A 27,276-nucleotide genomic window follows, 5' to 3' on the forward strand; every position below is an offset into this window, starting at 1 on the left:
TTTTCAGCCTTAAAAACCTACCTGAAAACAAGCTCTTACTAAGAAGATTGATATTTCACTCCTTTCTTTCATCTACATCATCTTAATGTGATGACTTTTCACTTTGTATTTTGAATTTCATGTTCTGATGCCTGAATGATTATTAACAACCCTTTCATTGCTCAGAAAATGAAATAATAAAGAAGTGAGGTGAAACCCAAGAGGGGAAAAAACCTCATCTGGGCTATTTGCTATAGTGTCTTACATCTTGCACAGCTGCATTAAAGGGCACAGACCAACTCCACATCTGCAGTACTGTAAACCAGATCTGTATAAGCCCTTGAGTCTAACCTTGGAGGAGGCTTCAGAATCTAGCAGACATATGTATTCACTTGAATAGATGTGTAAAAACCTTACATTTGATCAGGGGAGCATGCGTCATAGTAGGACTCACCGCTTGGAGCATGCTGTCATTGGCTTGGTCCGTGATTTCAGAAACAATGAATAAGGCAGCTGAGGGATGAAGGAAAACAAACACCATGCATCACACAAAAGAGTAGAAAAATAACTCAAATCCCTCCTGATTGCAGGGGCATCCTTTGGCTTCTCTGTCATTTTCACAATGCAACAGCCTAGCAACTCTGACATGGCACAGGGTGCTGTCTCCCCTTCCTCCCTTCATCATTTTCTTGTGTGAGACAGCATCATGCTTGTGCTGATCCAGAGAGCTTATGAGGTCCCTTTTAAGCATCAAGGATGACACAAAGTCTTTTTTGTAATGTTTTCTAGTTGCAGATTCTTGTCAATGTCTTGTTATATAGAGAGATGAATGTAAACCAACTTTAGCCACCAAATAGCATGGCAGTCTAAACTGTACCTCTTACTGCTGAGAGAGAGGACATGTCATGCCTTTCTGATAGAAATGTGTGTGAAGTGGTGACACAAATTAATTCCTGGATTCTCCACTGGCAAATAACCTGGGCTAGGACATGTTTGCTGGCACTGAAGGCAGTGGCATAACATGGCTCAGGTCCCTATTTCACATCCCTTCCCCTGTGGCACAGGGCTTTCTATAAATTTCTGGTCATAACTTGGGAGCATGCTGGCTAGGAATGGCACAAGCATCTCCTAACCAAAATGAGGCAGGTAATTGTGGTCAGACGGCTTGAACATCTGCCCTGCTACTGTTTAAATTACTGGTATAGCTGTTGTTCTACCGTCAGTGACTAGGGTCCTGAATGTTGCATGAGTCTCTGCTCTTGGGCAGAATAAACTGACTTTCAGTCAACCACTGACTTTATTGCTATGAGTTGGTTTGAATTTATAATCAGTGTAGGAGAGCTGAATTGATTTCATTAATACAATGTTACTGCTGCTTACTCCAGCCTGGAAAATACTCCTACAGACATCACAACTAAACCTTGCTAAGATTTCAGTGGGAGTAAGAGACTTCTGCTTTATCTATCTCATGTGTTGAAAAGGATGGTGTTAGCAGTGGATTTGTTCCTGATTTTGCAGAACTGCTTTTTATGCAATGTCTTTCAACTTTATGTAACATTAAGAAATCCAGAATACAGATATGCAATTCAAATCTCCTTGGTTTCTCCCAAGTTCACAGAGTACAGCAGGCATACCATAGCTAATGGTACACAATCAGGCAGGGAGAACCATCCAAATTGATTTTACAATGACCAGGCCAAATATTTACAACGTCAAAGAGGACTAAGATTTCCTCAGTGACGCGGGCAAAACTACAGTGTCTGCACTATGCCTGTATAGATGTTTTCTTCTTCCGTAAGTTCCATCATGCCAAAACTATAGGAAGCCCATATGTTTCAATTAAAATTAAAAAGATACCATTCTTGTCCTAAATAATTTGTCTAAATTAGTAATCCGTTCTTACAGATTTTACATCTAACCTATTAATGCAAAATCTTGAAAAGAATCATCTTATATATACTACCAGTATAGAAATATTGCACCCCTTTAGAGGCAATGTTAGCAAAGCAGAAGTTTTCTTCTACGAATTTCATTTTACCTTGTGTGGCTTCATACTCTGTAGAATCAGGACAAAGATTATTCAAGTAATCTGTAGTAAATGATCAAATAAACACAGACATACAACAATCAGAATTCAGATCAACATAATTTGTAGTGTTGTTAGCTAAAACAGTAAATCCTAATCACAAAATCAGATACTGGTTGGGGTTGGAAGGGACATTAAGTATCATCTTGTTCTAATCCCTCTGCCATGGGCAGAAACACCTTCCAGCAGACCAGGTTACCCCAAGCCCCATCCAATCTGGACTTTGAATGCTTCCAGGAATCGGGCATCCACAGTAATGTCCCACAGCACTTTATTCCCAAATCATTAAGTGTATATATAGCCTCTGTCTAAAGCAAAATTCATCTTTGATGGCATTTTACTTAGAGAATCAATACAAAGAGCATTGATACAGATTTGGGCTCACATAACTTGGCAGGTACAAATAAACTGTCAAAAATGTTTCTCAAGAGAATTGCTGAGTAGCACCACTTTACAAATAACTCTTTTTCTAAGTAATTCTGATTTTCCATCTGAATGAATGCTGTTGGCTATACCTGCAGTTAGACTAAATGAATCATATGCTTTTTATGGGCACAGGAAGGAGACACTAGTTCTGTACAAGCAGGGTTTAAATAATTACTACCAAACTCAATCACAATCTGAAAATAGGTTCTGTAAGATAGATATGATAGTGCTTAGTGTGACAGCAATTATATTTCCATTATATACAAACCTTTAACCAGTGTTATTTTGGACTACTTTTCTTGGACCACCTGCTTATTCTGTGTCTGGGTCTTTATGCTTTTAAAGACTGTAGTATGTAAGTGCTACAGTTTAAAGACTCTAGCCTGGAAATACCTCATTCTTATCTTGCTGATTAGTCCAGATTCCTAAATTCTGCACTGAAGAACTAGACTTCTGTGCTGAGAATGGTGCTGGGCACGGATGTCTGTTCCCTTGAATGTCTTATCCCTACACATTTCCCTTTCTAGTGCTGTGTCTTCCCTGGCATCTTGAACTTCACCTGGCTTTTACCTGCATTCTGGAAAGCATCTGCCTGTACTCAGGCAGGCAGAAGGGGTTGTGTGATGTCATCAGGCAATATTTAGTGTTCCTTTTCACCACTGCAAGCTCTGTCCTCAGCTGTGGACTGAGTGGACAAATCCTTTCGGTTGTGGTGCCATAAGTGGTAACCAATACCCTCATAAATACCACTCCTTATCTGGTAGAATCAGCCAGTTATCACACAAGTGCACACACCTGAGAATCTGAAGGACTGCACTGCTCCAGACTCATTCTGTCCTAGCAGTCAAAGAGGGGCTTGGTTTCTTGAGGTGAAGAACTAAAGCAGTAAACCTATTTTCTGTAGTATCTTAATCCAGTAGACTTCATCTCAGTACACACAAAAGCTTTCATTTTCCCAGTTAGTGTCAGTACATGGGACAAGGAGGAACTCAAGTTGTTTGAAGCATAAATAGAATCCAGTCACTGGAGTTTCACTGAAGCCCTTCAGCTTTCTCACAAAATATCATGCTGCATGTTTGCAATTTATCTTGTGGACCACAGAAATGGGAAAACAGAGAATAGAAGGGCTATTTTAAAGTTTTCACATGGTCACTTCGTTCTGCTGCTTTTATAGAAGCCCCTTCTAGTACACTGTGCCCTTCATTGGCTGTATGGACAGGGTTTATGGCTTCCTTTTTACTGTCTCATGCGTAACTAAAACTAATCTTGCATCCTTGTCCACCCACACATATGCATACTTCCAAAATATTTTTCTATCCTTATGTCTATGGAACCTTGTTCTTTCGTGTTCTGACTAAATTACGTGACAACACTGAGTTTCATTGTTACATTTCACCATTTCCTTCCCTAGCCAGTTCTAAACTTTGCAATTCTTTCTAGGGGCCACATTCTGCTTCAGAAAGCCTACTCTTCTCACAGGCTCAGACTTGCTAGATTTGGGGTGGCTTGCAGAGAAGGAACATAACCCCCCTTGGAGAGACTCAGGTAGCCATTATACATATGGTTCTGAATGTAAAGGGAAGGTGTAACTGTAAATGTAAAATCTGTAAGTTAAATCTGTACTGTTAATGTAAATTTGTATCTCTTCCTCCTATAATGCAGCAAAATTGGACTGTTTTTTTGACTAATCACTAGATTTCGGTATACTGTGCACAGGACTTATGATGTAGTACTGGGTACAACTGCTTTGTGGATAAGAAGATGGTGCTTGCCACTGTCATAGAGGATTAAGTGCAGAGTATCCTTGCCAAAGTCACCTGTCTTCTAGTGTCTCTGATAACTACCCTCGACATAATAAGAAATTAAACCTGTTTGTTGGTAGTGAGGCTGAACTCTGCCTCTCCTGATTCACAGAAGGAAAAAGCCAAGAAGTAATGACTAAAAGCATCTGACTATGCTTTTTTTGAGACCTTTCAATATGGCTGTCCTGTAGAAGTGCCTGCATCTCCCCAGGCTGCCTGACACTTCCTGAATCCTGAACTAAGCATATTGAAGTTCCCAGGAAATCCCATACTGCTTTAGCCCTATTTTACCTGTTAGGGCATCAATATGTAGCACAGTGGAGGCACAGTGTTTCTATTGGGTTCTTTTCAGAGTGATTTTACTGACCTGTGAGCATCACACGATACTGGAAGACACGGTGTACCACTTTCAGAAGCTGGTGTTTCACACTGTAAGGGCTGTCACTGGAGCTTTGCTGTCCTCAGTGGAAGAAACACAGACATCAGGGGGAATGCAAGCTCAGCAGCACATTGTCATCTTAGTTTTAATCCTAGTTATTAACTCTAACACATCCTCAAAGAGCTTGATAAATTAATAAGTGACTGAGAAACCACTCCAATATGTTTCAGCAAAATATGTACTCATGGATCTGTAGATTCACCAACACAAATTCTGTATGCACACACAGGAGTGTGTGGGCAACAGAGACAGAAACAAACACATCATGCACAAGTGAACTTCTCATTCCAGTTTTAGCACCAGGTCTGTGAAAAAAGACTATTCTTCCATTCTACCCTATGTGTGAACACTGGTGGAGTTACAGAAAAAAATAAATCCTTGAGTAATCCCCATGGCAAAGCCATGCATTAGTGCATGTAAAAAAACCACATGAGCCTCACCTCAAACTCCTGAATCATGGTAGCCAGTTGGGAATATTTAAGGCACATTTCATCTAGCAAAGCCAAATTTCTGTCAAACTGCATAATGAATGCTGAGTGGTGATGCAGCCTTGATTTTCTGGAGAGAAAAACATCAGCAACTTTCTGGTGCTCATCCCTAAGTCCACAGAAAGAAAAGAAGCAGCAAATAAATAAATAAAAGTAAAGAAGTAGAGCCATACTTCTTGCTTATTGCATTAGACCCACAGTGGCTCTATACACTGTGCACTTAAAGCCTAGGCTGAACAGCAGGAAAGGAGGAGTGCTTCAGGACAGATTGACAACACCACAGGCTGCTGTAGCATGGGCACCATGGGGGCTGGTCCTTTGGCTGTGCCTCTGCCATAGCATCACTGTGAGGCTCATTTCGGGACATGGCTCCTGCTCCTGTAAATAGACCTTCCAATTGCTGCAGTGCTTTGTGGGAGCACTATTTGTGGGGGAGAATATAGCATTTGTTGTAATATTAGATCTTCAGCTCTCCTTCACTGTTTCTCAGCACTGCCTCACTGTCACCTGTCTCAGTATTCAGGTGAACAGTGTTGAAATATTTATAAAGCATGTATAAGGAGAGAGCAGAACAAAATCTGAGTTCACAAAAGAGGAAGGAATCATACTTAAAAGAGGAATGTGAGTTCCAGAGCAACAGAGTGTCTTGAGCAGTGCAGGCACAGGGAAGGGCTTACTGGAAGCTTCAGGTGTGGTAATCACCTGGGAACCTATTTGGGTGCAGGCGTATAACATATATATATCTGTTGTGCTGGCAACATTTGCAATACAGTCCTCTTTTATCCCCAGTGCCACAGAGTAGTTCTGGACAGAACACTTAGGGTATTTATGGTTGCATTATTTTTGTCTTAGGGAACTGGCAGCATGCTGTTAGAGTAGGGTTGTGGCTTCTTTAGTACCCAAGACATTTTAGATCCCAGAAACACTGTGTCTGTTTGTGTTCTAAGTGTATAAATCATAAATCATCGGTGACACTTTTAAGTCTTTCTCTCAACAGTCCCTTGGTGGGCACAAACCAAAACACAGTTCCCTTTAGCCTCTCCTTTCCTTGTTGTATGCTTTGATTGGGAAGAGCAGGGCTGAAAGGAGACCTGCGCCCTACATTTAGGATTGTTACTGAAAAATTCTAGTAGTTTAACTGACTTCCTTAATTGCTCAGTGGCTGTACAGAAATAGGATCATCCATTCTCAGTGACCAATGCCTCCTGGAGTTTGGCAAGTTGGAGGTGTGCAGTTTCATGGTCCATCATTCAATAGAGCCTGGAAGCCTGGCTTAAATCAGGGGCCTCCTCAGCTGAATGAATTTTGCAGCATTGTCTGTTCTATTCGTGGTCTTAGTCTCTCATGGAAAGACTTTCCCCTGTAAGGATGTTTGATGTAGTCCCATTAACAGGCTGCCAGAGTCCATTTGGCTTGGAAGCCTAGGGTAGCAGATCCCTGCCTTGGTGCCGGGAGCAAGGGGATGTCCCTAACTGAGACCTACACAACTGCTATGTAGATTTCTGTAAGCAGATGATCTTTAGGATCAGTTCTGATGTAAGTTTTTCCTGCTTTCCACAGCATGAGCCTGTGACCTTCAGGCCATAGGTGTGAAGCCACTTGGTGATGACTGAGAAGTGGCAGGGGATAATGCATATGAAGCTGGCTGTTCTCACACTGACTGACAGGGCCATTTCAAAGTCATCGGCTGTTCACTACACACATATTTCAGTGTTTGATTTCTTAGCCTGACGGCTTCTACATTCACTTCCTTCCTGTCTGTATGCAAAATCTGCCAAAGTGGTTCAGATTCTATTCTTTTCATTTCTGCTGGGATGGTCAAGGCAACACCAATGAGTTCACCCACCTGCTACGGGGAGGGTATGTTAAGGCCAACAAACTATGCCATTCTGTACTTGCCATTTAAGGACTCTCTCTTCCAGTTCTTCCAGGATGTCTTGGTGTAATTCATAAATTTCAGGGAGTTCACTTAAACCTTGCTTGAGTTTAACTTCCTCTTGTTCATTTTCATCATCATCTCCGAGCACTTTCAAGATACCTTCATAGAAATCCTGTGAACAACAGCATTGAAATGAGGCAAACAGACTTAAAATATCTTTTCTGAAATTATTATTACAATTTCTTGACTCCTAAACTATGCTTTCTAAGAATTAAAAGCTATGCTATCAACAGCAATAGTGTTCAGTATGACAAGGAGATCATAGAATATGCTTTCTTTCATCCATTAGTTCATACAGTGTTTCAGCTGAATTCCACAATGCTATCAACCTAAAATGGAATGTTTCACCAGATCAAGCCATAAGACCCTTATGTATACAATGCTTTGGTATCTTTTTATTTCCTTTCCCCTCTGCTTTCCTGGGTCTGGTTTGTCTCATTTTTACAGTGTTTCTTAACCCAAAACATAATTTTTAAAAATGAAGGGTGAGATTCTCACCTCATTGGATCCAACATCTTGACATGAAAAACATTAACAACTCCATGCCTTGTGCTAGAATTTGCACTAGCTATACTTCTGAACTTAAATTTTAAATTATGGAACAAATAATTTTCCCTATGAAACCTGAGTCCTTTCTTCCTCATCTAAGAAATGGTTTTCATCATGAAGTGGTTTATAAATTATGTAGGCAGAGGGGCAATTTCCTCTATATTAAAATATGGCCCACTCTAGTACATAACAGGGCACCTATTTCAGAGCACATAGCAAAATACTTTCCCAGGTTTGAGTTGCCAAGAAATGAAATTTTATTCCCTGACTTTTAGGGACAATCTTATGAACTTCCCTTGGCCATACCGGGATTTATCATGGCATTTCTCATGACACTGGCTTCTGTCTACTTAATTTTTTTTTAAGTAGATAGAGTTATTAAGGAGGAGTCTAAAAAGAACAGACTTCCATAAAACTTGCGAATGTCCAAGTATGAGCAACACATCAGAGTATGCTTCACTGTGAATCTATATTTTATGTTGAATTGTCCACTTTGGACTGATTAAATCAAGGTTGCTGTACTAATTTCGGCATGGTGAGATGTGGTTGGTATGACTGTGATCCTGCTGAAAGGTTCTGCTCTTACACAACAGGAAAGAGTCTAGTCAAAGAGCTTCAAAGTTCCTCTCTCATGGATAGGAACTGACTCCAGGCAAGATCAGGTTTATTTTCCTTGGATTAATTCCTGGTTTTTCTGTTGTTACTGTCAACTGCAATGTCCACACTGGCTCTCTGTGAACTGGTATGACTGGATTATCTAATTGATGATAGCCAAGAGTCACACATGGACAATGTTGGGGTTTTTTAGCAACGGTAACAGCTAAAACATTTGTTTTCTGAAAAGCCACTAGAACTAGGTAAAAAAAAAAGATCATGATGACAGTTTTCTTTTTTATTAACTATATCCTGGATGAAAAAATATCATAAAGATTTCGGAAAAAGTATTACTATGTTTCCTAATTATCTGGGTCTAATTTCTGCAACATGTCCTGCCCCTGTACCATAAATAATCCCAATGTTGTGCTATTAAATTTCCAATTTTTTTTGACGTGAGTTATCCTATCTAAGTTCACGTTTCAGCCAGTGTTCAATTCAGAAGTTTTTCAAGCAACTAAACCAATCAATCTCTCTTCTGGATGCTTTTACTAACTCAAAGGAATCTGCAACCTTTCAAAGTCCTCAGTCATCATAATTAATCCAGATCAGGGAAAGGGAAAGAATCTAAAGGGTTCTCTCAGCTTATTGTGCCTAGACAAGTGAATAGCTTGCAGTTCACTAGTGATGTGCTTAAGTAATCTATTACATTACAAAGATGTCATCTTTTCCAAATTAACATCAAACAGCTCTGTATCTGTCCACTTTCCATTACAACAAGCAACAGGATTAACACTCCTTTCCCACAGCATCTCACTAGATTTAATTAGTTATTAATTGTCTGTCCCCTTGATTATAATGAATTCTCAGACAAATAATTAAATTCCAGTTGCCTGGATAGCCAGCCTTCTAGTGATTAACAAAAACCCTGCAGCATAACAGTAATCACTATAAACATCCATTAAAAATAATTATGTCACTGTTGAAAATCCTGAGTGTCTGTGAGGCCATTATTCAAATGCAAAGTGCTTTTCCAATCTCACTAACTGTAATCAGTCATGGCACCTGAAGGTCTCCAAGTCTCTCACAAAAGCCCAATGTCTAAGTACAGGAGGTACTAAACACTGAGTCTATATAATTCCCTGATGGATCAAAACTTTCTTAAAACAGCTTCATGAACAGAAGTTGTTTGGTTCAGGGCTCTGGTGTGATAGCTACAAAGCTCAATCTCATCCAGGGTTGGATGAGCCTACAGATCTCACACAGTCTTATGCCTGTACTTGCATGTGCATGGAAAGCATAACCCAAGCTGCCTAGGTGACACAGAAGGTTAGCAACCCAGCTATGAAAAATACATTTCTGAAATATAAACCTTTTTATTACATTTTGGGGATCCATAAGTAAGCCCTTTATAGCCATCAAATGGCCATATCCTTAACATTCCTGATATAAACCCTACAAATAATGAAGTGAAACAAAGAGGATCAAACCCCATAGCCACAAAGGTTGTTGGCTTGGGTTTTTTTCCTTTTGTTTGTGAACATCACTAATACACACAAGTTATGTCTCTTCCCTCCAGAAATGCCTCTGAAGAATTCTGTTCTCTGCTGTAAATGGGGACTGTTGTCTGGAGTTTGTTATGAGAGTATGAGACCAGGAGGAATGCAGGGTTTCAACAATATCTTATGGTTTATCTGCCTAACTGACACAAGATTGGCTCTTGGAAGAGAATCTGAAGCCCTCTTTGAGGTGATGAGCCTCCCCACAGGATGCTGGGATATGAGATGCTTTACTGATGCTGGGAGTGCTGGCTGACACTAACAGGAAACAGTTAGGGTGTGAAGTTTTGGGAAAAAAAAAAAAAAAAAAAAAAAAAAGTGGCTCTAGGCTACAGAAAAGTAGCCCAATTTACCTAGGATCAGCAACCTTGATACTTTTGTAGCAGGTAGTTATTTCTAGATACTCTTTCAAAGAAGTCAGCAATGCCAGCAACCAGAGGTTTTTGGTAGAGCACTTATCAAGAAAGTTCTGTACAGGTTCATCATCTATATGAAATGTGATATTCTAATAAAAGGGCAAGAGGTGTAGTTAATTGGACAAGAGTTAATCCTGGGTTTAGCTTCCAGGATTCTGTGAACAGATGCAGAAACAGTGAGTTTATGTATCATTTCTCTCCAACAATAGGGGTGAATATGTGAGTCCACCTGCAAATTTCAACTGTAGCAATCCTGTATACATGTTAGCCTTTATTAGCTAAATGAGTGAAATGAGAACATTTAACCTTGCAGGACCCTGGTGAAAGGAAGGAAAACCTCTTGTCAGACTTACGACTTTTCAGGCAGGTAGGTTACCCTGGAGAAAAAAATTGCCTCTCTGTACATATATACATACATACATGTAAGTATATGCTATGCTGGGTGACTCCTTTTCTTCAACTTCTACTTCAAAAAAACTTGGAGTGCAGTAATTCATTCTGGATTCAGAATGTCTATTTCTTTTTTTCTGTATATAACAGAACAGGCCAAATTAGATCAGTTCATCCAATAGAGATGAATGAATCCCTGGGAACTGGGGACTACTACAACCAGTCTAGTAGAGGCAGTCAGAAAATGATAGGCCTGAAGTTATTTTCTACCTTTACTGTAAAAAGCTAATGGTTCTGCCATCTGCAGTGGGTTGAAAGCAACTATGAATATTAGAAAGCTGAGTACACTAAAGAAGGGAAAGTTGGGATTTTGACTTACAGGTGTAGCTAAACAGACAGTCCTATTTGAAAGAAGACCTTTTAGAATTGTCCAAGAAATGCTGATCAGTTGCTAGATTTACTTGGGTTTCTTATTTTTCATCTTCTAAAGCACTAGCATAGACAATTCTAATCTAGTCATAATGAAAATCCTAGTCCTTGCATATTGACCACAATGGCAGCAGAACAGAATGGAGAAGGGAGTACACAACCATTAATATTGTCTTTGCCAATAGTAATTTTTAGTCCTATGGTTTGACCAGCAGTTCCTCTGCAGGTGGGGATTGAGGTTCCTTGTCACTGGCTCACAGCATTGTGTTTCTAGCATCAGGCCTGCATTTGAGCTAGAAACTGTGACGTTCTAGTAGAAAATGATGATTATAGAGCAAAGCCACTCTTTAATAGGCCAAGAGAAAGATCTGAAACAAATAGCATTTCTGTGAACAAAAAGTGCACATTGTACTAGAAGGAACAGATTGCTAGACTGTGGTTGAATTAGAAAAACTCTGAATGCCTGCAGTCTAAGGATTATGGGTGACCTTGATTCCAGGTCTTGAAAACAGTGTCGATTTGCTCTTTATTACATAGTCTCATTGGGAGGAACAAAGACCGTACAAAGCAGAATAGAGCTGAACTGCTTCCCGAATTTTGAATTAGCTACACATTGTTGTTAACATGGTAAAGAAATCCTAATTCAAAAGGATGCAATGCAATGCTTTGAAGACGTTAATCATCTGCTGTCCTTGCCAGAGAAAAACTATGTAAATTTACATGAAGCAGAGGTCTGACCTCTACTGCTGTCATGGCTGAATCAGCTTTTCTGCATATATCTCTAGTCTGCATTAAAGAAAAGGGAATGGTCTGATGGGTGAATAAATTCCCCTGGGATATTTCTACAATTTTTAAAATAGATGTGTGAGTTTCCATTAGGGAATAACACTGAAAAAAAAAAAAAAAGGAGCAAGTGTACAGAGCAGATGCATTAGTGGAAAACTGCCGCTATTTTTCTGCCTTTGTCTTCATATGGGGATACCAGCACTTCAGCTACAGATATAATGTCTACGCACAGCGTGTTTTTACCTTCTTCACACCACAACACCCACCTGGCATCCAGACTTTTATGCTTTTCAGCAAAATACACACATACATCAACATACATGCATACAAAGTAATTTTACATGTATAGCTAGAATTGCAATTGCTTCCCTAGTCAAGCTGGTGTTTTAGAGGACCAATACTAATGGAAAGTCATCATATTTGACACTTTGTAAGGCAGCTAGGGAGGGCAACAGGAAATCTTGTTGCAGCCCAAATTATGTAAATAAAGTCTACATTAATTGCATAAAATGGGGCAGGATTTTACAATCACTCTCACTTCTAGAATGAAGGTGGATTTAATAGATTCTGCATATTGCAGAATCCAAAGCTCCTTTGGACATCTAGGCATTATACCTGAGGGAAGGGTGAAGAGTTCAAAGGGGGAAAAGACAGCCTCCATATTAAAGCCAAGTGCAGACATGAGGTGCTGTACAGTACCCTAGGAACCGAGTCTTGACTCATGGAGATTCTTGGAGGTATCTGCATCACAGTCAGCAGCTCCTCTCTGAATGATGAAAGTGGCACTCCTGAATTAAAGAGTGGCACATCATCTATAGCAGACTGAATGACCTCTGATCTGTATGGAGCAGTGATCTCACATTTCTCACTACTGGACTCAGCAGAAACAATGCCAGATGAACAGCAGAAAATGCTATCTCAGCAACCACAATTAGTCCCTTATCCTGCCATACAGGGTACAATCTAGGTCAGGAACCCTGACCTCAGCACACACTCACATGCAGCCAAATAGACACATTCATCCAAAACACTGCAAATGAATTTCAGAACCAGCCGACTGTACAGTATGCACTGAGAATACTGTATCAGTGCAGCTTTTTACCAGGGAATTGTCCTGATCCAGATGTGCTGGTGTGGCTTCCTTCTCCTTTTAAAAGATATACAGGTTATCTGAAAGCTATTTTAGCTTGGCATTCCCACTGTGGAAGCTCCCCAGCTAATACATAGTTATTTTCCCACTGCTGATGAACACAACAATGAATAAATATATGAGAAAAAAAGTCAGCCTAGTGTAAGTGAAGGCAGGCTATTCTTTTGTAACAGTGTGTCCTTAGGCTATTACAAGAGCTTCAGAGGGCCTAACAGCAAGCTAGCTCTTTGCTTAGCCAGCACGTTGCATTCACTAAAACATTTTATTAGGAAAGTAATGACTTGATTGGTTCAGCAGAAGTTTGAACATCATCCAAGAAATTCACAGTCGTAAAAAAGGCTCGGCAAATCATTCACTGGAAATGTAAATAATTAGAAAGATGGAACGGGATAATTAGATAGATGGAATTTTGTTTTGTCTGACATGTAGCAGTGGTTCCTAAATTAGGCAGTTAATTTTTGGTTTTGAGAATGTGCCACATACAAGAATTCTGAAAATAGAGTTTAATCAATGAGGTTTAACTCTTAAGTTAGAGGCTCGAGCACTACGATTATTTTGTTCTTTTTTACGTCCTAAGATTTATTTTGCAGTCATGAACACTGGGATGTCCAGTGCAGAGTTGAATTCCAAACTGCTCTGAAGGCTGGAGAACCAGCACATATCAATCTTTAGCATATTCATAGCTATATCTCCAAATGCTTAGGAAGCATAAATCTGGCTCTCTTTGTTTCTAACAATTGTGGTCAATTGTTTGAGGAAAATGCAAACCAGGAAACAGGGTCAGTTTTCTTTTTCAAAGGAGATGTTGGGGCTGATGTCTTTTCAGTGCAGAGCTGTCCTTAATTCAGTAAATATCTCGGAGGGAAGTAATAACTTCGAAGGGGTTTATGCACACACAGAGATTTTATGTGCAAAAGCCAAAGGCAAAATAAACATGAACATGGTACACTATTAAAAACGAAAGGCAAAACAAATGTGATCAAGATACACTATCAAGGAAATGCTTGGTCCCATACAGACTGGGATCCTGAAGCAATCAAAGTCACACTAGGTTTCATTTGTGTACATCTTGTAAAGCCATTTGAAACAGACCAGCTGAGGGGAAGCAAATAAACCATCTTGGTGATGTGTGAAATTTTAGACTGAGAAAGCCACCTGCAGCATTTTGTTCAGGGGCAAGTACTAAAAAAAAGATGTCAAGTGCAGCCTGCACTGCTGGGGAAGCATAATAGGAGACAGAATGATAAAACTTGAAGATTAAATGATCCTGAAGGAGATTCAAAGACTAATCGACTTTGGAAAAACTGTGAGTACCAAGAGGTCATCAACTTGGACTAGAAGGCCCTGACAGTTCCACCTGCTCAGACCAGAATGGGTCCTGAACTCATTGCACCAGAGAACTGTATTACCTTTGAGTAGGGCAAGTAACAGCTAACCTTTTAGATTATTATCACTACTTCCACACCAACGGATACCAAGTTTGTGAGCTAACACAATGTTTCCAGTCTTTCAGTTCAATAGCAGAGTGGGTGTATGAAAATGTCATCATTTTGGCAATCAATCAGTTTATTAAAGTCTCCACTGAAAGGCCAAACAGAATCTGTTATGCTGAATGAACAGCAGCACTAGCCAAGCCTGGAAATGAGATGGGAAATCGGTCTTGCTGCAGGCTTAAGAAAAGCCATTTTTTCCTTTCTGAAAGCAGCTAGGGTGTGGTTTAGTTCTTTGCCTTTCTTACCAATATGTGGATTTACATGAGAAGATGAAACTTGAGACTTGATGCTAAGTGTTTAGAAACTGTTTTCTGCAGAAAGTTGGTGATGGGAAACAGAAATGCATGCCTGGGTTGAGGAATGTTGTCAAGGAAGGTCCTAACTGGCCATGAATGTTGTGTTGTACCTTGAGATCAATTTGGTGACTGTGGGCACTCTTGGTTGCTTCTGAAATCTGCCAGTGGAACTTGTATCAATAGCAAGTGCACAGGAAAGCATGATTTTTTGCTGATGTGATTATTCTTAAAACTATTCAAATACGGAAAAAGGAACAATTAGAATTATTGTAACTTTAAGTGTCACGGCAGTATTGAAAATATTGCTTTGGTTAGGTAATAACCAATATTACCCCTACATTCTAAGGGATTTGCATGTTGTAATAGTAATATTGGTAATAGTTTCTCTAAATATTCTGAACAATACACTGGGCAGCAGGTGAATACAAAGATTCAACACTAGTTGAGACAGAAAAAGTGACAGCGTTTTCTAGATTGAACATGTTTGCAAACATTTGGAGAAACCTGCAGATTATTTCTGAATGCCACTGCAGTAGGTAGGTATCATAGAGATGTCAGCTTATACCAGTAGAGACGGGGTACGCCAGGGTGACAGACAATCAATGAAACTCAGAAACATACCCTCTGAGCCTTTTCCCATAAAGATTTCCCATTCATACATCCTCACTAGTTAGAAAGCCAACTCATAAAAACAATTAAATCTTATCTGAGAAACTTGCTTGTTGGCTCTGCTGAAAAAATGCCTCCTGTAACCCTGAAAGGAGTGTATAGGTCAAAACATATATGAACTTTTCCACTATATAAGGAAATAATTAATCAAAATTGTGATTTTGCCCTTCTTAAACTTCATACGGTTGGTGACTGCTCGTCTGTCTGATGCGTTCTGCCAGTTCTCAAATTGATGAGATTTTACCAAACTTTCTGACTCAGAGAATTGGGACAGGGAATGTCACAGTGCATGGTTATAGTTATTCTGACATTTCACAACCAATAAGTGGCTTAACTTTGCCCACCAGTGCATTCATTCAAGGGTTTACTTTGGTCCATTTACTTTGGTCCATACTTTCTCTTTTCCTTAACTTCTTTCATAAGTAGGGAAATAATGAGAACATGCTAAATATTCATAAGATCCCTTTAATCCAGTGGACTGGGCAGGCAGGGAAACAAATTTCACTACACAGGAATTTACCAGAGGAAGCAGAAAAGGGAAGGGATGGGGAAAAGTCCTGCAGTATTTTTTTCCTGCCTAAGAGCGTAGGCAAGGCAGCCTGACAGTAACATGGTGCTATAGCAGCCATGAGGGTGTGCACCATTTATACTGAGGGTAAAGGCACTGAAAGGCATTTCAAGTTCGGATATATTTATTGAAAAGTTTTCTGGCATTAGTAAGTCACTTTTATCTCCTAGAGGTGTATGGAAAATGCCAGGATGTAATGCAAATGAGAGGCCTCTCCTAGACACCTCCACTAAATACTCTCACTCCACTGTCTATGTGCTTTCCACAGTGCTGCTCTCCAGCCTCTTGTTCCCTAGTATATATATATACAGCCAGGGTTGCCCTGTCCCAGGCACAGAATCCCAGGCACTTGTCCTTGTCAAACTTCATGTGGTTGATGATGACCCACCTATCTAACTTGTCAAGGCCTGTCTGCAAGGCCTTTCTGCCCTTGAGGGAATCGACAGCTCCTCCCAATTCAGTGACATTGTCACACTTAGTATCCTTTGAGTTCCAACCTCATTACTTTTGTCTCCATAAGAGTTCCTGTTCCACTGCTAGTGCTTGAGATGTCCTCCAAGGACAACCTGGGGTCACTTTTTCCCTTCTCAGGAAATTTCTTTCCAAGCAGCAGTGGAAATAGCAGCAGTATGCTTTGTGTAGTGACTATTATTCCTTATTACCTTTCAACTAACAGCCAAGAAAGATACTGACAGCAAGGCCATCTAAGCTGTGTACCAGTCTTTAGGGAAGCAGAGGAAGATCTGTTAAAGGGACAGAGTATTCCAGGACTAAGTTACCAGTCAATTTATGCCATGCAAGAATTCTCTATCAGGGACTAAAAGTGATTATTTCTGGGTGTTCTCTCACATGTTTCTGACACCAGAATCTGTATTTTCGCCATGGTAATTAGCTGTGTGTCTTGGCTAACCCAAAATGTTTTGGTATTCTATACCTGAGACCAAAGTTGTTACTGTCTCATTAAGACCCCATGGCGCAGCCAGAAGCAGAACCAGAAGGTGCCTGTCTTTTTCATGTTCACATTGCCCAAGCAGAGCTCTTTTGCCTCTTGGCTCTGCTCTTTTCCCTTTTGCTCTTGCAGGGCAAGATAGCTGAGGCAGTGCAGGTAGAGGCTTTGGCTTGTTTTTGTTTCCCTCTAGCCTTAGAAGAGAGTTGCTACTGGGTAGAGACATGAGAGGCTGCATTTCAAAATGAAAAGCTTTCAGAGTGAATTTTGCAACATCTGCCTGCAGCGCAAGGCTGGCACTGGTTGGGGTTGAGCCACTGCTCTTTCTGTGCTTGAGAGTCCGTTTTCTCCCTAGGCCCCATCAGAACAGGGACCCGAGAGAGCACCAGCACCAGTGGCTTGGAGGACGCAGTGCTGATGCTGGTTGGCTGCCGCCAGCCTAGGGACAGGCAGAGAGGCTGGCACTGCAGATTCACCGAGTTCTTCAGTTCCCAAACTCCAGATGCCCGAGGGTGCCGGCCACCTTTGTCAATGGAGCTGTTGCTGCTGGAGAGATGAGGGGGGGAGGGCTGCTGCCACCTTTGTCCTTTGTCTTCCCACATGCAGTTGTCTGCGGAGGGCGCCGTCTTAGGGGTTTGTCTGACATTTTCCCTTTGTCTCCGACACGCTCTGGGCTGCAGAGGGCGTCGTCTGGGGAGAGGGGTTACTCTGCCCTTTTGGAGTTTATGTTTGTTTCCGGTAATCCCTGAGAGCTCAACAACTTTGTAACTAGTGAGGATTACTGTTATTTTTTGCCTGTTGCTGTTTCTTTTTTATAGAATGCTATTTTTTCACTTATATCTACTCCTGTTCCTTTCTCCTTATTGGTGGAAAGGGATTTGTTAAATCAATGGGGAGGTAACTAATTTTAGAGTATCTGCCTCTTAAATTGTCTTAAACCAAAACACTGTGACACAGTGTGGATACCCAGAGCACACTGGCTATTACCAATACTGCATTATTAGAAAACGAGAAGCTTAAATGCAAGCAGAGTGAGTCCATTGAAACCAAATCCCCATGCTTCATAGCTCTAATCCCATCTGTCTCACTGTGAAGGGAGAGTGTCCACCCCTGTTTATCACCATCTCTGTGATGTGATATCCCATGTTATCTCCTTCTCTGCACTAGGCTTGTTATGCACCTTACACCAGTCTCAGCCTCAAGAAGCCCCAACTATTGGCCAATGCTTTTCCCTCTAGATGACAAATAATAGATTAGAATGGTTCACAGTAAGCCATTCCTCCTCAAATTCACTTAAATCCCTTCGGTGCTTTTATGTCTTTTAAATTGCAGATAAATAAAAGGGTATCTAGGTTTCAGTGATGAAAATTATTTACTTACCATACGTAACAACTGGAGCATTTCCACATATCTGGGGAGAGAGACAAACTTTTATTAACTGCCATCAAATGAATATGGAAGGGTGGACTACATAGCTTTAATTTTAGAAGCACAACAGGTAGATTATAAAAACAAACTCACACTTTTTCTGAAGACATTAGTTCCTGGGCAATGAGGTAAGCTCTGGACTGGCCTTCTTTCTGTCAACAGAAGAAGTCAGAAGCAATTAAGAGATTTCTCATTCTACAAAGTAAAGCAGTGTTAGAGAGCACTTTAAACTGACATATTTTTTCTATAGTAAAAATAGTGAGCAGACTTCATTCTTCGTTGTTCAGTGTCTGGTATCCTGGACTTTCGAAGACAGGCCATTTTCCTTAATTCAAATACTAGTAATACAGTACAAAGTAATAGCTGCTAATACAGATGGCAAGTTTGAAAAATGTCTCGTTATTGAAGGAGGAAATTTTCTGTGGATTTTTACAGGTCCAAAATTTGTCAAAGAAGCAGAAAGTGCTTAACTTTGAACAGGCTAGCTTCACAGCTGTTGAGGATATACCACCTGGAAAGGGGAGTTCTTTATCAAAATGGTCATATTCCAAACTGTTCTGACTGCTGTCAGTGAGACCTATGGAAGCAAATGGGATAAAGGGCTTTATTGAGTACTAAAAAAAAGTGTCTAAACTAAATGGCAATAAATATCTCCAGAATTAGTTCAGTACTTCACCAGACAACATTGTTTGAAATCTCAGAGGCATCTATTTAACTGGTTGGCATCTTGGAAGAAACAGATAACTGTGAAAGAAGCAAACTGTATGGCTCTGAGGTGCAAGTGGCTAATAGTATTTTGCTCCTAATTTATAGTAGAGGAAATGTATTGTACTTGAATATCTGTACTTGAATATCTGTGTATAGAGGCTTTGCCCCGGGAGGTCCCAGTTGTCCTTGATGGGCTGCAGCTGTGATGTCCTTAATTGGGCTGCAGCTGTGGCCAATGAAGATAACTGGGATAAAAAGGGGGCGGGTCAGCCAGTCAGGGAGAGCCTTGAAGGAACCCTGAACTGAGAGAGAGAGAGAGCAACATGCAGAAGAAGGAGTCTGTGCTGTGGAGATCTGCAGCTATGAGAACACACCAAGGAGGTATGGACTTTTGGAATCTGATAACAGTATGGGACTCTAGAAATAGAACAACAACACTAATTCATGATTCATCCTTATGGTAAGAGATGGCTAAAGCATAGAAATATGTACTGAAAGGAATGTACTGGACAAAGTTTGACTTTTTCAGCTGTGATGAAGTAAGGAGCTAAAACAGTGGTCTAGTAGTTGCAAAGAAATGCAGCCCTCAGTGACTTAAAGTGGACTCAGGAAATGAGTGCAGTATCAAGTCTTAGTGACATTGCTTGCCAGACCAAGTCCGCTGGTAAGAAGACTCAGTGAAGCAGGAAGTCAAGGGTCCCTACATGGCTGCCATGGCCTCCATCTGCTAAGCAAAGGCTTGGAGCAAGGCCCAGAGGGCAGCTACTGAAGAGGGAGCTGGGAGAGAGCTATACCACAGGACTAGGCACATGACTGGCTGCAGGGAGTAAAGATTTCTAAAATGCTGGTAGCTTTGCAGTCTTATAATAATCACTTGGACTTTGTTTCAGAGAGTGAATAGTTGAGGGACCTGCACCCACTCTATCCCCTGTTTGTAGAAATCTATCTACAAACACTGTTGTGTATCTCAGAGTTAATTTCCTGGTTAAGCAAACAGCAATTAAATAACCCAAGACAGACAACACATAGAGACACTCTCAGACTTGTTCTGGACAGACCACATGACCCTGAAGTCCCTGAATTTTGCCTATGACATATTAATCATAAAGATTGATGGCACTTTGGTGACAGTGCCAGTCACTCCCCTCTAAACATAGTGCCAGTTCTCAGTTGTGCTGACCCAGCTGTTTGCACAACCTCGATCAGAACCAGACTGGTCTCCTTAAAAAATGGAGCTAAACAGATCTAGCTTAAAAAAATTGTGGGGCTGGAGGCAAAACTGCCTCCATAGGGCTAGGATGGAGTTGTTTGGCCTAAGAGCTGCACAAGTAGCTCATAGAACAATTTTCTAAATCAGAAGCACTGTGCAAGTCACTTCTCTGGAGTACTCTTTTGTACTGCATTTCAAAGCAGGGCAACTCATGAAAACATGGAAACAGAAGCTCCATTGCTGTGTGTGCCACTAACTTGCCGTGCTAACATGGATAAATTTCATCTCCTCATGCATTTTACTATGTGTGTGTTGTACTTCAGAGTGTATTGCAGCTTGATTGTATTCTGGTGTATTGCAGCTTGATTGTACTCAGACAAGAGGGCTACTGCCACAGTCAGAGGCTCATAGCAGTTTTATAAGCTTCGCTATCTGAGTGACTTCATAATGCCCCATTTGTAATTGTTATGCACTATGTAGCAGTTTACAGCAGCGCTAATGGTAAGTAAACTGAGGCATTACAAGAACAATTTGCTTTTTCAGGTTAGCTCTGCGAATCAGAGTGAAGGAAAAGTAGTCCATATCTGTCTTCCAGATCCATCCTTGAAGAGCTAGATTGCAGCTGTCCTGGAGGATCTGCATAATTATATAAATCAAGAGCTGTCCCTTGAAAGGCATCTGAAGTAGGTGCTTCCTCAAGGCACACAAGTCTGTAGTTCCCAACTCCAGCATGTTTCAGTTTTATGTATGTGCACAGGAGTGCATATTTTAATATGCTAAAGGTTTGCAAAACAGAATGATTCCTGGAGTCTGGAAACCAGTGGAAATGTGTAAGGAGCAGCAAAGACATTCTTATGTACTGCTGCTTTTGAGTCAGTAGCTGCCTTGCTTGTTTTGAGACCTTTGAGACTCTGCTTACTGGTCCCTGTTTGTGCACAGTGCAGGTCTTCTCTATAAGTCTTTTTTGATTCAATGTAATTTTAAATTCTCAAGATGGAAACTAAATGCTTGGAGTGAGACTTTTTTCCTGACATTCAAGTCAGGCCTTTCTTGCTGTTTATGTTGTCTCCACTGTCCATCTTCAGACTACATTCTTTGCCTTTGCCATGTGCTGTAGAGGTAAATTATTCCTAGTGCAGTGGGGGAGCAAAGGACTGATGGCTCTGCTATTTCTAAGTGAATGTCAGACAAAAAATGGACAGCTAAGAATCCAGGATCTTCTGCAAATTGCTTTTCCCTCTCCAGGTTTCATGCATTAACCACTTTTAGAGTTTTTTTACCTTGTTGGTGAGACTGGGATCACCAAGGCTACTTTCATCATCTTCTGAACTCTTCTGTTCCTCATCTGATGTGACTACTTCCATTGGTGTCACAGAGACTGGGCACACCTTGTAGGGCTCAGTGTAGGCACTGCAGAAAAACAGAACAGACTAGCTCAATGGTGTTATTTCCAGACTCACTGTTGCTCAGACATACAGAATCCCTGCAGAACTGCAGGGCTTGGAAAGCAGGATTTATCAAGCAGGGGTTTTTTTTGGCTGCTATGTTCAAAGGCAACCATTTTAGGCAAGACTCTGAAAGGAGCAATGGGAAGTTAAATGAACTCGTTCAAGCTTCCCCAAGAGATGATTGTTCTGGCCCAGTTTGGAGTAAAAACTTCATACTTAGTTGGAAGCAGAACTGCTTTGTTCCTCCGTAGTCAACCCCTCAAAATAGATTCAGTAAAATCACACTAACATTTTAAAATGGAAGTTAGATACTGGGGCAATGGGCTTTCTGGGAAAACATCAAAAGGACAAGAAAAGTATAATGGTAATACCAATGTCATCATTTAAACTACAAGATACTCAGCTTCCAGAATCCTTGGACTGTTTCAAGGGAACATGAATTCAGCTCCAGAAACCCAGAAAAAGCTGTGCGGTTAAGAGTACTGGACCTGGTGTGAAACACAGGCCAGTGCAATACAGGCCTGTGGCTTCACAGCATTTTATTTAAAAAAAAAATTCTTTTTTCAATTAAAATTGCCAGTGATCTCAAAACCTCCCCAAAGCATGACTAAAGGTGATCTGTATATGCCTAGCTCCAAATTCCAGTTGCTGGATCTTGTTAAACCTTTGCTGAACTGGTGGCCAGTCTTTCAGATTTTGTTACTGTGTACTCACAAGCTGTATTCAAGTTGTCCCTTAATTTTGACTTTTGAAATAGGTGAAGATTTTGGTGTCTTACTATGTCATGCCGCTTATGATTTAATAATTCTAAAATCTCTGAACTTCATCCAATTATTATTAGCATTATTCAATTTACCAATCATTTTAACATCAACTTTTGCTGCCATCCAGTTTTGATACTGCTCTTGGTACTGCAACACGTAACTCATTATTCCAGCACTGGCAAAAAATGAGTACCAAGCCGTGTATATAAGCTGTAACACCCATCTATTCCTACCTGACTTTACTGAGTTTTCACATTCAAGGATCAGATTTGGTTTTTTGACCACAGTGTCACTCTAGGAGTTTATATACAGCTTATACACCACAGTGGCCCCGAGCTTTTTACATTTCTAGGGCAAGGTTCCTGTGTTCAACCAAGAGGGTGAGTCTTTTGTCTTGAGAAACAAAATCTGACATCGCCATGTTTTCTAGTAGACATGTTGGCCAGGCGGGTCAGTTGGTAACGTGGGCCTGGATGACTCAGTTTATATTATTTCTATACTTCTCATTTCCTCTGAAACACTAACTTCCTTTCACATCTCTGCTTCATCCCTTTAATCTTCTTTAATCTGCTTGGAGATCCCAGATGTGAACACAGCATCAAAGCCAATACTAGAGTAACAGAAGGCTGGGCAAAGATGAGCTAATTTAAGTGAGAGGACAATGATGAGACTCCCAAGGTCACTGACCAGATTCTTATTTCCTTTCAGAAAGGAAACTCCCTAGATATCTGCATTTATCTCTAAGCTGCAAACAGGGTTATGTGTCTCCCATGCAAGTGTGGTTGTCAGCTTTTCTGTTCTACCTCCAGATTTTCCCTCATGCGCGGAGTCCAGGAGCTCATATTTCAGTCTAAAAAAGGGTATGAACAAGTGCAGCACTTAAGGAACCTCTGCTGTGTTCATATTTGAAATGAACTAATAATTTGTCTCCATAAGGTACATACTGCCTAAAGGATGATCCCAGCTAATAAAACTCAAGCGGTCAGCAAAGGATATCTTGCTTAATGTGTCCCAAAAACAGTGTCTAGGGTGTGCTGATGTTTCAACCATTGTGACATCATTTGGCTAACAGGTATCTGTTCAGCATTCAGACACCCAGACTACCTGGATTACCTCCTTGCTGCCTCCCTGTGGTCTTTCACTCTATCTTCCCAGTCAGTGTCAGGACAGAGAAAGAGAGAACAGTTATTTTCTTTGCATCTGTTGCAAACTGCAAATTTGATGATGCAAATTAATTACCAGCAATATACATGAAAGCCAAAGAGCTCCCAATATATTTTCTGAAAGTTTCTTATGGTTTCAAAAGTGTCTGAAAGTAAAGATCATGACAGTATTTGGCCAAAAATTTCACCACAAGATGAAGGAAGCAGTAGAAGAGGCTAGAAATCACATCCCTGGTTCCATTCCTACCAGTATATTAAAGGTGCTTTTGTCAGTAACTATCAACACAGGGCTCACCATATTCAATGTTTACACATAGTGGCAATAGGAAGAAAGTGAACTCTCTGGGTTTCTGAGGTAAGCACCAGCTTCTGCTCTGCCTGTTGCGAGGTAACAGAATGTCTTTTTGTCTAGGATGTTTCATCCATTCATTAGCGAAGCCATGTTTCTGGACTGCTAAAAGACAATCCTTTCAAATATTTGCGTAAGAGAGAATGGCTGCAGTGTTGAGTTCATTTAGACCTAGATCCACCAAAGCTCTGAAATGAACGACAGTTGTGACCCTAAATGTTTTTCTGTGTGTATTGGTGTTTGCATTGGCAATTATTTGACCTGAGTCACCAAAGCAATCTTATATGAACTACTTTGAAAGGTACAGTTATTCTTTCTCTGTAGAGTACATCCTCTACAAGTATATCTTCCCTGAAGCCAGCTGAGTGGTGATGAGCTTGACATATCAATTCAGATAACACATGCTAAATTTACAAATGACTACTAAATTGCTGCCATAACATTTCCATCCCTGTGCCCATTTAAACTCCTCTGTCACAGGAATCTTAGCTCATAACTAATTATAATGTATTGGATGCAAGACCAGAATCTCACCTGGACACAGCTGGGTTATGCCAAACCCACATATGTAAAATTTATGCCATCCAGTCAGAAGGAAAAATAATTAACACCTGCAAAGACCTCAGCCCTCCATTGTTTGGCCAATAGGATTGAATGCTGCTTTTTTCTGCATGCGATATCTCTGTCCCTATCTCAAGTCCCAAGCCCAGTAGTTACCAGTTCAAACTCTCCGACAGTGACATTCTTATTGCAAAAAATTAAAATAGTATGAACTTGAACTTAATGCAGTGATTGAGTAATTTGGGAGATGCAATGGGGTGCTGAAGTACCCTGTTTTATTAAAACTGATTATTTATTTCCCTGTATCAATTTGTAAATGATTGTTTTAATTCATTCTGCAAAATGACGGCTCATTAATAAAGGAAAATGAAGTCCAAATGCATTTAAAGACAATAAAAGGAAATGCCTATTAGTGCAGCATAATGCCTATTAGTGCAGCATATGTTTAGCTAGTCAGTTCCCTATGGCAGATCATCAGGCAAATATTGTACCTGAAGTCTGAAAAGGTCAAGAAAGACATGACGCCTGCTAATAACATACACAGCCTGTCAAGGCAAGGTAACACAGGGATAATCACATTTCACACTTTGAGGCATAAGCTGTTTGTCTGGCAAGGCCAGAAAGGTGCTCTTTCTAATTCCACAAGCATTTCAATTTGAATATTGCTCTTTCTTACATTGTTGTGTTACAGAATACAGGCGAGGGAAAGAGGATTTTTGATCAGGTGCATAAGGCTTTTGCTGTTTTCGAGACAACTTTAGGGACAAAACTCTCCCAGCTTCAACCACTGCTCCTGGAGATGGTCACAGAACAACAGTGCTGGTGCAGCTCTAGTTTTGGAAGGGAATGCAGGAAGCACAAAGGTGTTTGGGCTCCATCTTAAGGAATGTCCTCTGGCCCAGCCTGGGGCACTATCAGTAGAGAAGGGATAAGAGAAAGCCTGAGAGTGAGGTTTCACTAGCCATGTCCCAGATGTGCCAGGATGGATAGATTTGAGGCTTTTGCTTTGAGGCACCTGTGTAGCCAATCCACACTTCAGGCTCAGTGACGTACCCTGGGGTGCATTGCTGTCTGTGAGCACCATTACTCTCCCCAGTCCTGTGGTTTTAAAACACTAGGTAAAACAAAGCAGCAGTAAAAGCTGGACGTGCCTGGAAACAAAACAGTGTCCTTGGGCCTCAGACAAGTGGCATACCCCCTTCCTGCTCTCCCAGCCATGAGGGAGAGGCAGTGAGCTGTGGTGGCCTCAGCTTGTGCTCAGCCCAGCCCTTCGGCCCTTGTCCTGCATTTCCTGTAAACAGGGAACAGTTCCTCCCCAGAGATGACCTGGCAATGAACTAGCAAGGGCTGACGCTCAGCTGCACCACACCCAGCGTCCCACCGTGCCAGAAGGTACAATGGGGCAGCCAATAATACCTAATATATTATTAAAGGCAGCTCTACCCTTTAGGGACTCCTTTCAACATATTAATCACATCACATGTCAGCCATCACAGAGCTTTTACTTTCAATTAATCATTAGCTTCACAGGCACCCCAGAGCTTTTATATCCAACAGCCCCAGCAGAGGTTTCTCTTAAGATTCTTTTTATGCTTCTATTTTCCTTCTTTCCCTTGCTAAATCATAGCCCTGTTGATCTCCATCACCCTACCATTCCCATCTGAGGTAACCTTTTGCTATGTTGGATCCTTGCAATGCAAAGGAGGTGAGCATAATGAAGACCTGAGTGCTTGACAGTGACAGAAGTATTGTGCAGTGAAACTTCTTCCTTCCCAGACCATGCACACCATATATCTGCGTTATGTTGAAATTCCATTCTGCATTTCTGTCAAGGGACAGAAGCTAACAAGGAACACATCCACCAATTATCAGGATAGGTTTCAAATGATTTGCTGAGTAATCCCTAGTCACAGTACAAATGGCCTCTGACTGTGAAACCACCCAACGCTTTTGCCGTATTCTCCTCTATAAAATGACTTATCTCAGTGACAGTCTGACTTTGGATACAATGATGTAAAACTGGGGAGGGTTCATCCTGACTTCAGTGGACTCACTTTGTATTTGTGATCTTTGAGCAGCATAAGAGCTTGTGATTTCACACAACCCTCTGTAAGATTTATTCCTCTCTATAAATCAGTGACAGAATAAGCCAACCACCTAGAACTTCATTAATAAAGGGAAGGAAAAAATATAAGTTAGAAGTGACTTTCAGCTGGCCACCTGATAGTCATCTCAGAATATGAGAAGTACACCTCTCTGGGGAGACCACTGTCTGGGAAGCAAAGCTGAAACCACTGCTTTACTACAATTATTTGTTTTGATCTTTGGCGTGTTTCTCAACTTTGTGCTTTGGCAATCGGTTGTGTAAAGTGGGTAATCCCAAAGCAATGTCACGTTTAGAGCACAGGTTAGACCGAAGGCTTTGGACACTGTGGATCCCTGTCAGGGTCTAAACCAGAGCTACTTTGTCCATCTCCCTTGAGGCACAGTTTTACTTCTCTTCTTTCTGTTTACTGCAAACTAAAAGGGATTTCACTTTGTCCTTAAGAGAGAGGGACGGGTACCCCAGGATGATGCCCATGCTTAAGGCACAGAGTAGTGTTTTCATTCTTATGGCCAAACTGAGATGCAGAAATCTATC

At 40.9% G+C, this 27,276-nt stretch overlaps 1 protein-coding gene across 3 annotated transcripts in view; it reads right to left on the reverse strand.

Annotated features, from left to right (window-relative positions):
* FGD5 (FYVE, RhoGEF and PH domain containing 5) overlaps positions 1-27,276 on the reverse strand; it is a 78,127-nt gene that overhangs the window by 28,867 nt on the left and 21,984 nt on the right. For all 3 annotated transcript variants that reach the window (XM_054639869.2, XM_077184724.1, XM_077184723.1), the window contains exons 3-10: positions 21,631-21,760; positions 18,526-18,584; positions 18,385-18,415; positions 7,120-7,271; positions 5,173-5,329; positions 4,661-4,748; positions 2,018-2,068; positions 434-492 (exon numbers count right to left, since the gene is read on the reverse strand). In XM_054639869.2, the coding sequence (XP_054495844.2) occupies positions 434-492; positions 2,018-2,068; positions 4,661-4,748; positions 5,173-5,329; positions 7,120-7,271; positions 18,385-18,415; positions 18,526-18,584; positions 21,631-21,760 (727 nt within the window). The remainder of the gene's footprint in view (positions 1-433; positions 493-2,017; positions 2,069-4,660; positions 4,749-5,172; positions 5,330-7,119; positions 7,272-18,384; positions 18,416-18,525; positions 18,585-21,630; positions 21,761-27,276) is intronic.

This window comes from Agelaius phoeniceus, chromosome 11 (genome assembly GCF_051311805.1).
Source record: "Agelaius phoeniceus isolate bAgePho1 chromosome 11, bAgePho1.hap1, whole genome shotgun sequence".
NCBI classification, from domain to species: domain Eukaryota; kingdom Metazoa; phylum Chordata; class Aves; order Passeriformes; family Icteridae; genus Agelaius; species Agelaius phoeniceus.